The 12080-nt window shown below is 40.7% G+C and overlaps 1 protein-coding gene across 1 annotated transcript; it reads left to right on the top strand.

The window, feature by feature from the left end:
- Positions 1–218: 218 nt before the first annotated feature.
- On the top strand, positions 219–7617 carry LOC147458636 (uncharacterized). Its single transcript, XM_086510039.1, has 3 exons — positions 219–1182; positions 1280–1381; positions 7480–7617. The coding sequence occupies exons 1-3, from the start codon at positions 763–765 to the stop codon at positions 7615–7617; spliced, it is 660 nt and encodes a 219-aa protein (XP_086366165.1). The 5' UTR covers positions 219–762.
- Positions 7618–12080: the final 4463 nt, after the last annotated feature.

Below are 12080 nucleotides of genomic sequence, written 5' to 3'. Positions count from 1 at the left end.
AAGTACCTTCCATGGTGTATAACGCTCTTTTCTACTTGCGCTCACATCTTTTGATTGAAAATTCTGAGTTTTCGACTTGCCTCTTCTATCACTCGATTCATTGCGTCATTGTATTTATATGCGTCATTACGTCATTGTATTTAATGGTCTTTGCGTCATTGTCTACTCTATTCATTCAATATTAAGTTTAAATATTCATGTGTTTAATGCAGGTATGGATGATGAGGAGTTTCTTTCTTCTTTGTCACCGCAGCAGAGACAGTGGTACGTGGAGCGTCATCGCTCTGGTGCATCATCGCGCGTTCCTACACCATCCGCATTTCCTCTCTTTCGGAGCATTCGGCGCGCTCCGAAGCTTCGGCGTCGACGAGACGAGCTTCACACTCGTCTAGACACCGACGCTCTAGTGGTGGCGGTGGCGGTTGTTGTGGGGATTCCGCCACCGATGCCTCCACACCGCCTCGTGTTCGACGAGGCTCTTTACCCTCCCCTTCTTTGCCCGCCCCCACACCAGCCACAGCATCGCCGTCTACGCCAGGTTTTGCACGGCTGACTGTTCCTAGAAGCTACACACCTCTACCTACTCCTCCAGGAGCCACCCCACTCGACACTCCTCGCTTCGGGGCCCAGACGCCGGTGGAGACACCTGACGTCCGTACCCCCATCGACACGCCGCTAGAGACCCCTGCCGGGACACCCAGGTTCACGCGTCACCGGCCAGAGGGCTTGCCTTACTCCGTCGACATCAGCGGCGGCATCATCATGGATGATGACGGCAAGAAGGTGATTTCGCGCATGCGTGGTCTTTGCTCTCAGCTGTTTAGACACTATATACTAAACAAATGGAGTGAAGTACCAAGTGATTTAAAAAACAGAGTCATCAGCATACTTCATGATGAGTTTCCCGTTCCAACACGGGATCAGCGCTTCAATGAAGACCTGATGAAGATTCGAATGCGCGAATACTGCAAACACAAGCGTTCCGAAGTGCAAAAAGCAATCAAGAATGGGTGGAATAGGCCATATTGGCTGGCCAAAGAAGATTGGAAGAATGCGAAGAAAGCAGCGCGCGAGAATCCCGACAAGTGGAAGCAACAAAAGGATGCAGCCAGAGCGCGAGTAGAGGCAGGGAGCTCGCACCACTTGGGGAGCGGTGGATGGGCATCATTTGAGGCCGATTTTGTAAGTCTTTTCACATTGCTCTTTATGCATGTTCGATAGTTTAGGGTTTATGAGTTTTTTAGTTCTAACATAATGAAATCTTTGTATGTTTTGACAGTGGTCGATGACAGGACGTGATCCCACACCGTACGAGCGCGAGTATGCAGGCAGGAAGGGCTTAAACGCCCTGATGGACATTCTCAGTTCTCGCGGCGGCATGGTTAGTATTAGGGTTTACTCTTTTTTATTTTTTGTATTGTTTTATAAATGTCGTTATATGTTTATATTTACTGAAAACTGTCTTATTGTCTTTTTTTGCAGAATCCGACAGATACGCCGCTTGGACGCGATGAGACGTCTGACTAGACGACGTCAGTTTAGCCGTAGCTAGATAGCATTAGTTTAGGGTTTCTCATAGCTTATGTATCATGAGACGGATTTTATACGTCTTTTTGAACCATGTATATTATTACATTTGTCACCGCAGTTCCTTTTGCCAATCAATTCTTTATGCCTATGATGTTGTACAATTGTCATTATTACATTTGCCAATCAATTCATTTTGCCTATGATGTGTACAATTGTCAATTTTGCAAACAATGCGTCTTGTGGGTGACTATTTTGGGTCTATTATCTACCTTTGCACTTTTTTTAAAAAGTGGATCAAGTACAATATGGTTGATGGGTGGCAGGGCATTCAATGCCCTGCCACCAAAAAAATATTCTCTCGGGCGTCGCTATAAGCGTCGCTATTTATGGCTCTGTAGCGTCGCTATGAGCGTCGCTATAGTCTTCTGTGAGAGCGTCGCTATAGGCGTCGCTATATAGCGACGCCTATAGCGACGCTCTCGTAGCGACGCTCGTAGCGACGTTTTTAGCGACGCCGGGGGTTATAAAAACCCAATGTATTTCCGTCGCTAACAGCGTCACAAGAGCACACAACCTCTTGTAGTGTAAGCCTTCTCCAATGTTTATAATTGAGTTTCAAGTGTTTTTGTCAGGTTTGAATGTAAAAACAAGATCTGAATCCAAAATTTCCTATTCTTTGCGTTTCTTGGACTCCGACTTGTCTTTTTGGGTTTCTTTGAGTGTTAATGCTCTTGTTTTAAGTTAAAATTAGGGTATAACTCCCCTTTTGAACACTCTGGTAAAGTCAAAATTTTTGTTTTGGTCTCTGTTTGGTCATTTAGACATCATACGCGTATGATGTCTAAAGTTGCAGATTTCTAGTTTTTTGGCACAGAATCCTTACTAAAGCTTTCTCAAGTGCTCAGCAACTCCCAGATACACAAAGAATTTCTCTGACTTTTGTTTATTGCAAGTTTCACTACTAACTCGATGGTTTAGTGATCTAGCATGCAATCAACCATATCAAGCAAATACTCCAATGATTACTAGCTCTAGATCAGGATCAAATGAAGTCCTACCTAAGCTATTCCTAATCATAAAATGGGTTTGGTAATTGTGACTTTAAAGATATCCACTGTCACTCACAGACTAGCAAATTCTTCTTCTATCAACAACTACTCAACACCAACAAAACAACAATCAAATCTAAGCTAAACTAAAATTACTGTCAACACGGAAGACCCAGGAATACCCCACTTCCTAGTATCTCTCGAGATCTTCGGAGTCCATCACTCCTAGATCTTTTCTAACCAAAGTATACAAAGTAGTTTATACGACTCACCTCGTAGGATTAGTCTAAGGTCACCTACTTAGGGCTCTCGTCCCGGCAGTGGCGCCAAATGTTAAGGCGGTTACGCCGCTAGCGGAAGCTAAATAGCGAGAACTCAACCAACAACAGAATTTGTCAGACGAGGACGGAGCTTGACCCGCAGGCGCATGGAAACAACTAGGTGGGTGTCAAATCACCTACTCGACCTTCTAATGACAATCACTACTGAGGAAATCAAATCTAAGTTCTAAAATACGCAAGTGACTGAAATCCGTACTACGAACGAATGCTATACGAAACAGGATCTAGAATCATTGAATCGATCTCAACCTCAAGGGGAAGTCTGTACACTAAGTAAGAACAACACCTTAAAGACTTGAACTGCAAAATCAACCTATAATCACTCCGTGCGGTAAACGCGTATGAAGACAGGCCGAAAAATACAGGTGACCGAAACTTGACCCCGATGGTACTAATGTGTAGCTCTACTCGTTGTGGTTCTATAGATATGCTGCACGCTCCATTCCGACACACGAGTTGGAAGAAAACTCACACCGAAGCTCGTAGGAACTTACCACACATAGAAGCCGATAGCACGCACTCTTGGTATCTGTGCGGAGCTCTCGCCGTTGCTAATACAATGGCGGTGTCGCTTCTCCAATGGCAGCTCCATAGCTCGCGTAGCAAGTGGATAAGACTCTCTCTCTCTCTCTCACTCTCTCTCAGACACAGTCACGGCGCTCAAAAACTCACTTTGATTAATAAAACTGAATCTTCCTTTAGGTTACAAAACTTTGGCTTATATACCTCAGCCTTGGAGGTGAGAACATCTCTAACTAATTACATCAGCAAGTGAAATTACTTCGGGATTACAAGCTGGAAACTCAATTGAGTCCCGTTACTTAATGAATGGCTCAATTCAAAATCAATGTCGGAAAGACATTTATTACAATCAATGGTTACAAAAATGATGAGTGTGAGCAAAAATGTGGGTGTGATCCTCTGCTGGCTCAACAAGGTTAGTGTGTGATGTTTTCAAAAAGAAGCCTCAAAATTTGCCCAGTTTTTTGGCTAAGTAGGTGTCTTATAAACTATCCACTACTTGTAGGTATTGCCTTCAAGTGATAGCCTCGTTTGTAAAGCTTGGACTTCATCCTTAACTTGACGCATGCAGTGAATAGTAGTCCACCTGCTAAGAAAATAATTTACAATGTCCTTAATACGGTCTTTCTCTTTGCCTCAAAAATTTGGTGGTTTCATGCTTTTAAGCAATTCCACAGCCTCATGCGAGTCAAGAGTATCGATGACAAGTGTTACTGTAACTGTGTCGTCAAATGGATCGGCCCCCTGGCACAACCTTGCTGGCAGGGGGAATTTCTATTGCATATGTATTCATGAAATTCACAAGCCAATCTGTGAGTTTAGTCATATTTTCATTTCATGCATTGCACTTGCTATCTAATGCATCAAAGCGTGCCTGTAGGATATTAAAATCTTGTTTATCTACAAAGTCGTGATCATTTGCTAACCCTTCATCTCATGTGACATTTGTAATGCGAACATCAATAGGAGGTTGTATAGGGGTAGGATTAACGGATGGGTTGTGCACATGAGAGCCTTGTTTAAAATTAAAGCAATAATTGGTGGGAATTTTTGATGCCATGATAATAGTGTATGCACTTAAGAAAATAGTATTTGTGTGCTCATTGAGCAAGTCGGCAACCAATCTGAGAGAACTGGCATGAACTATAATGAGTTCAAACCCGCTTTGAGGATTAGAGTTCACTTTTGTAAGATAAAATATTACGTGATAAGCAAAAAGATGTGCAATGATTTTGTAAAATCACATCAAAGTCATAAAGAACACTTTGATGGCATAAATTCACCTCGATTTCATAAGAAAAATCATTGTTAAGACTTTATTCTTAAATGATCACATCCCACTAATTTGAAAGACTCTATCAAACTTTTTTGGGATTAGTAGGTTTTACCAGAAGTTTGTCAAAAAAACTATGCAAGAATTGTTGTCCCCATGACTGATCTATTAAAAGGCCAATGTAAGTCTCCATTGAGGTGATGAGCAACACTGCGGTTTTGATAAACTTTAAATAGCTCTTGTTGTAGCTCCTATTTTAGCTATTATTGACCCTACAAAACCCTTTGTAGTTGAAACAAATGATAGCACTAGGAACATAAGATGCACATTTTGAGGAATGGTGCACAAACGCAAAACCTTGCTTAGAGCTTTCAACAACCATGCCATGGAATGGCCTTCGGGAGTAAAATTATTCTGTACAATGGCAACATCGCCAAGGGGAGTTTTTCTATGTAATGTGCAAGGGAAGACTGAGGTCCAAAGGCCATCCACTTGCCGTCTGTCCTTGCTGCAAACTCATCAACCCCAGGACGTCCTGTCATAAACCATTCAAGGGTAAGAAAAAGACAATTAAGATTAGTAAAAACAACATGGAAATTACGGTCAGGATGTCTTGGCATAAACCAGTCAAGGGTAAGAAAAAGACAATTGAGATTAATAAAAACAACATGAAATTAGGGTAGAATTTACCTCCTGCTCCTTGTCCTCCTCCTCCCTATTGCCCTTTCCACCCGAGTCGACGCTTGATTTCATCGCATCCACGAGATTTGGATCATCAGAAGGGGGGGGGGGGGGGGGGGGGGGGGGGGGTCTGCAGTGGAGTAGGCATCCTAGCAACCACAACCTTGGCTTCTGTGGCCTGGAATTCTTTCTTGGCCACATGCAACTGCTCTGCTGCCAAGACCTCCGCACACATCACTGCAATAATGTCAGTAACAAAGTCCCCAAGTGGAAAGAGCTTGCTTTCAAGGGAATTTGGTGCATTGTCTAAGGGAAATTGGATGTTGGTGCATAGCACATTCAGGCACTCATCCATGAGTAGACCAAACGTTTTCTCCAAGTCATGCATAAAGACATACTCCTCCCCATTCACTGCCATTGAGGAGAAGCGACTGATTTCTACTTCTAGGATAGTCTCATCCGTCAGTGGTGCATCCTCTAGAGTTTCACTAGCGCTAGCCACAATGATGGATTTTTCAACCACCTCCTCGAGCCCCCTGGGGTACTCGAGCCGAAGTGTCCGGCCTTCTGCTGTATGGGGACACCCTCCTACTCCTTGGAATCCTTGATGAAGGACTCCACCCCAATTTGTGCTTCTTGAGCATGGGCACCCCGGGGCTTGCTCATCCAAGAAATGTCCAGCATGCATCGACGGCAATTTCTTGGAATCATCTCAACCTCTTAGACAATGGGCAATCACCTTTGTGTATGTAGCACAAGAGATTGCAAGGCACCTAGATCCCTGCATGTGGAGAGATAGATACGAAATATTTTATGATGTTCTCCTCCATGAATGCTAAAATCTTAGCAAATGCATCCACGTGGAGGGAAACTGTGGCGTCAAGGTCGGGGAGATGAGTAAAGAAGGTGTGGAGATTAAAGTAACTAGTTGATGTAACTTATCAGCAATATATAAGTCCTTGACTTGCTTTCAATTTTCATCAGTAGACAACCCCACCATAACTAGTGTTCAAAGTTGAGAACGTGACTTAAATATGAAGGGACTAAACTGAGTCACAAAAATGCTTTACCTTATTGTAAGCAAACTCCAACTAGAGCGATACATTCTTGCTAATTGGATTGTTTGGTGCTAGCGTACGTGCTTCTCATATCCTTTAGCATAAGATTACACTTGTAATCTGCCCATTCCCTTTGGATAACTGACAGTACTAAGGTGTGTTTCCCCACATTTTACAGATAGTCCTCCAAAATTACTAGTAAATAAGGATCACAATGTCGTACAATATTGTTGAGGAATCAACAATGACATGCATAACCATCTTGGTTGGTTAACTTGAAAGATCCACAAGCACCCAAACCAAGCCATGAACTCTATTGGTGATTGGTAGATCCAAAAGTAATCTCATAGAGTTACTGCACATAAAGTGTAAAATGCTTCATAAGCAATTAATGTGATGAATATGCATGCCACTCGAAATCAGCCTTTGCTAAAAACTAGGGCCCATAACACCTAGTGTGCATGCATTTAGAAAAAAATTGTAAGAAACCTAGGAGCTGCCGTATCTTGATCCTCCTCCGAACCTCCCTTTATAGCCCTTGGCCCTAGGATCTCGTCTCCATTGGTAGCCGACTTCTTTTCTGTCGTTTTTCAAAGTTTATGTTTTTTCCTTGCCGGTCCTTGACCTCACTTGGGTTCGCCCTTGGCATTACATGATTGCATTATCTATGAAGCGCACTAATACTCCTCACAGTCTCTCAGCTAAATCAGTTAAACATGCTTGGGATATTCTGGTTGGTCTTTATGCAAGTCACAATGAGGCTGAAATTGCATTGTTGCTTAAAGAGCTAGAGTTGAAGACTATGAATGAGGAAGATGACATGGACACTTTCCTTGCTGGTATCAAGGATATTAATGAGCAGCTCATTTTTTGCACACAAAATCATTTCTAGCAGTTCCCTTCTGCAGACTATTCTTGATGCTTTGCCACATTCTTAGTAGATTTTTGCTAGTACTTGGAGACATATGACCCAAGGAAGTCTTGTTGTTTTCAAGTTTGATGCATAATGCACATTGCTATTGTAGGAGTCACTTTCAAGAAATAACAAGGCTAAGCAACATACAATTGAAGAGGCTTTTATTGATGCTCAAAGAAAAGGTGGTAATACTAATGTAGTCACTTTTCATGGTTCTTCAGCGAGTGGAAAATCACCTGTTGCCTAATGCTTCTATTGGCAGCACCTTGTCTAGGAACTCTAGTGAAAAAGTCATGAAGAAGATGTGTTTCCATTATTGCAAGGCCAATGATCACTTGATTAAGTAGTGTCCTAAGTTGAAGGCAAAAGAGGCTAAGAAGAAAGAGGCAGGTTCTACTACACATGCAGCTATTGTAGAATCTTCTATGAAAAGAGATTGTGATGCTAATGTAGATGCAAAGTGGGAATTTAGTGCGAAGTGCAATTTTATGATCCTTCTGTCCATGATGCATGTATGTCAATTGCTGCAGATTTACATGTTTGGTACTTTGATAGTGGTGCTACAAAGCACATTACCTCACATCATGATTTGTTTACCTCTCTCGAGTTTGTCCCTCATGGGAATACAATCACTTCTACCAACAACTCCTCTTATCCGGTCTAGGGAGTTGGAAAGAGTGTGTTGACGGATGTGAATGGCAGTTATTTTGTACTTGTTGATGCACTTTATGTACGGAGGATCAAGAAGAATATTTTTATATTTGCACTTGCTAGACTTCGACTTGTGAAATTTGTGGATGACAAATGTACAGTTCATGATCTCAATTTTAGTGATGAAATTGTTGCATCTGGCATTTTGTGCCATGGGTTTTATAAGCTCACTTTATATGACAAGTGTAGGCAAAATTTTTCATATGCATTTGTGGATTCAAAGGCTATTTTAGATGAAAAACTTTGGCATGCAGGTTTTGGGCATCTAAATTTTTCCAATTTGTTGCGTTTACAAAAAACTACTTCTTTGCCACCTCTTGAAACACTTGAAGAATGTTTGTGAAGGCTGTATTTTGGGTAAGATGCAACATTCAAAGTTTCCAAAGGATGGTTCAGTTATGGCTACATGCCCATCACAACTTGTGCATAGTGATGTTTGTGGGCCCATGCAAACTCCTTCCTTGGGCAATTACCTTTACTTTGTGAGGAGAATATTCTTTTTTCAAACATTCTTACCTGAGACATATTCCACATGTGGAGAATATGAGTCTTGAGAACTGACACTGGCATTGCTACTTCAATTATGTGTCGCGATGATGTCCCTAGGTACTGGTCGAATCCTTTTTCTAGACCATTCACACGTCGTATCAGGTACAATTTTGATGGCAAAAATTATTGGATATGCAGAACGACTTGTTAAGGTTACAAGTGGGGCTAAACAACATTATGGATGGTTGTTTATGCATGTAGCAAGGCTATGAGTTGTTAATTAAAATGTTTTATTTTTTGTACCTAGAAATGATTAGTGTTTCAATTTTTATTATGGTTTAAACATTTCAGCAAGACTTGCGAATGATTGCAATAGAAAATATTTAGTTTCTTTTCAAAACTATTTACACTCCTCTTTCATGTGTGCTAGGAGCATCACATTTGCCATAAGTATTGGCAAGTATGATTATATATGCCGTTTCAGGTTTGTTTTTGCTAAATGCATGCACACTAGGTCTTATGGACCCTAGTGTTTGGCAAAGGTTGATTTAGAACAGTATGCATATTCATCACATGAGTTGCTTATGAAGCATTTTGCAGTCTATGTGTAGTATCTATATGAGATTACTTTTGGATCTACCAAACACCAATAGAAGTCATGGCTCGATTTGGATGCTTGTGGATCTTTCAAGTTAACCAAGATGGTTATTCATAACATTGCTGATTTCTCAGCAATGTTGTAAGGAACAGAGGTCCTTATTTACCAGTCATTTTGAAGACTGTCTGTAAACCATGGGGAAACACACCTCAATACTGTCGGTATCCAAGGGGATAGTCAAATTAGGTAGAAGTGTAATCTTGTGCTAAAGGATATGTGAAGTGCGTATGTTAGCACCAAGCAATCCAATTAGCAAGCATTTATTTCTCTAGTTGGGGCTTCATGTTTAAGTCACGTTCTCAACCTTGAACACTGATTATGGTGGGGTTGTTTATTGATGACAAGCGATAACAAGTCAAGGACTTATGATCTCTACTCAAAGTTGTGTATAGCTCCTTGAACCCGCAATCTTGATGCTCAAATAGAGGGAATGGGTTACCCACCTCACACCTCAGAGATGCTTGTGTAGGGAATTCCAAGTAGTGCTTCACACACACCCAAAAATAGCAAGAGGATTAGTGAGTGTTAATCAAGTGCAAACATGGCTCTTAATATCTCAAATGAAAGACAACTCTAAAGGCTTCAAGCACACACAAATGCCTATAAGCTTAGAGAAAGAGAAGTGTTAATTTCAAGTGTTGAAAGTATAGGGAAAATTGACACATTTAAACACACATATAAGCAATAAGATCCATACATCATTGAGTTCAAAATTCAATAGACTAAGCATAACAATTTGTCAGGTGTATTCAATTGAAAATAGAGGGAATGGGCTACCCACCTCACCTCACATGGATGCTTGTGTAGGGAATGCCAAGTAGTACTTCACACACACCCAAAAATAGCAAGAGGATTAGTGAGGGTTAATCAAGTGCAAACATGGCTCTTAATAGATCAAATGAAAGATAATTCTAGAGGCTTGAAGCACACACAAATTCCTATAAGCTTACAGAAAGAGAAGTGTTGAAAATATACAAAAAAACTAACACAAGTAGACACACAAACTATCAATAACATCCATGCATTGATCCAATTTAAAATTCAATGGATGAGCATAGCAATTTGTGAAGTGTATTCAATTGAAGATAGTGGTTTTGAATCAAGTTGGGATTTTGTTTGTGAAACTTGAAGGAAATCTACACACATAAATGACGCTCCCTAATCGTCTCTAATAAATGCATGGTTAACCAAGGCTATTAATGACTCATGGGACTCAATACCCAAGAACATAATTGCACTTGGTGAATACCACAATTGATGAGATGTACACCAATCACAAGTGCTTAATTAGTCTTAATAGGCTAGAAAGGCACTAACTAGGTTTTGATAGTGACTTTTTAAGTATGGATCTGTGGAGGGCTAAGAAAAATAGTATTCATGATCAACTTAATCATAAGCACACTCTCTTGATTCTTGACCTGGAATCAAGAGAGTACAAAGGGCTCTCTTATAGTTATGAGCTAGGATTGTGAGCCTCGGTAGTGCAAGGTTTAGTATTGTCTACTAGAGTCCAAATGCATGTGAGTAGCATATCTAGAAAGTGTGGTCAACCTTAGATTCTAGGGATTGATGTGTGAGCTCAATTCACATAACTCAATTCATTCTAGGGGAGCAAGCGGGGTTGAGATTATAGAAACCCTAGCTCTTCAAAAGGGTACCAACCACAAGAAACTGAATTGCTTGTTTAGTGCTGTAAATTTTCATGTGTCATGGATCTTGGCTATCAACATGGGAGAGGGTATCAAAGACAAAGATACTAGGATAGAGGACAAAATAGATGGATCATAACCAAAGGGATGGTGATCAAGCGACACACAAAGAGCATGGTGATTGTAGGGATAGATTCAATGGATATGCTAGTAGTGCCCTTGATGATAAACACACCGGATTATATCAGGAGTGATCTTAAGATCATAGAAACCGCAAATCTTCAAAAGGGCATCAACATAAAAAACTTGAGTTGTTCAATGTATAACAAAGTAGAATTCCATGTGTCATGGATGATGGCTACTTTGTGTAGCTTGTAGGCTTTGTGATCGAAAGGAACGGATTGTGCATGTGTGAAAATTTCCACATGTATGATTGATGACACAAAAGATGTTGTGAAGAGAGATCAAGAGGTATGGGTTAAGATTGTTCCATGACTGGGAATAAAATTAGCCTATCCATGAGGGATGTATACCAAAAGACTAGGCAAGCTTTTCTACTAATGAAAAGAAGCTATGTGGATCAGGAGTCTTATCCCTCTAGTATGAACTTGAGTATGAATCAACCTTCAACAAGTCACAAATGAATTTTCATGATTGTTATCCTAGAGGAGGATGAAAATGGCTCTTTTAGGTGTGACCACTAAAGAGAATGATTTCACCTAAGATATGGGATGCAATGTAGCTAATAGTGCCTACTATTAGAAGAATTCAACAAAAGTTCCAGTTTATTTTCTCCCCCATGTAATTGTAATTGTAATCCCAATTGATAGCAACCACGCTTCTGACTCATGTAGGGGATGACATGAAATAGGAGGGGGGCAGTGTTGGAAGATTCCAACAAAAGTTCTACTTTATTCTATCTCCCATGTAATTGTGATTGTAATCCCAATTGGATGCAACATCTCTCCCACAACTTGTATATGTTACCCGAATGTATTTTGAAGCCGAGAATGTAATCATTGATGCTATTATGGCAAGTCTAGCTTTTACACCATGAAACCCAAAGCCAGGGTATAAAAAGGCAACTTTGTAAGGATTTTGGTTGATCATTATTATGAATGAATGAGCAGATAAGGTTTTCTCTATACGTCATGTGTCTAATCTTCTATTGTATTTTTCCATTGCTCACATCGCATTGCACGG

Source organism: Adiantum capillus-veneris, chromosome 4 (assembly GCF_014529385.1).
Source record: "Adiantum capillus-veneris isolate H3 chromosome 4, ASM1452938v2, whole genome shotgun sequence".
NCBI classification, from domain to species: Eukaryota; Viridiplantae; Streptophyta; class Polypodiopsida; order Polypodiales; family Pteridaceae; genus Adiantum; species Adiantum capillus-veneris.
This window is presented reverse-complemented; position numbering and strand designations above follow the sequence as displayed.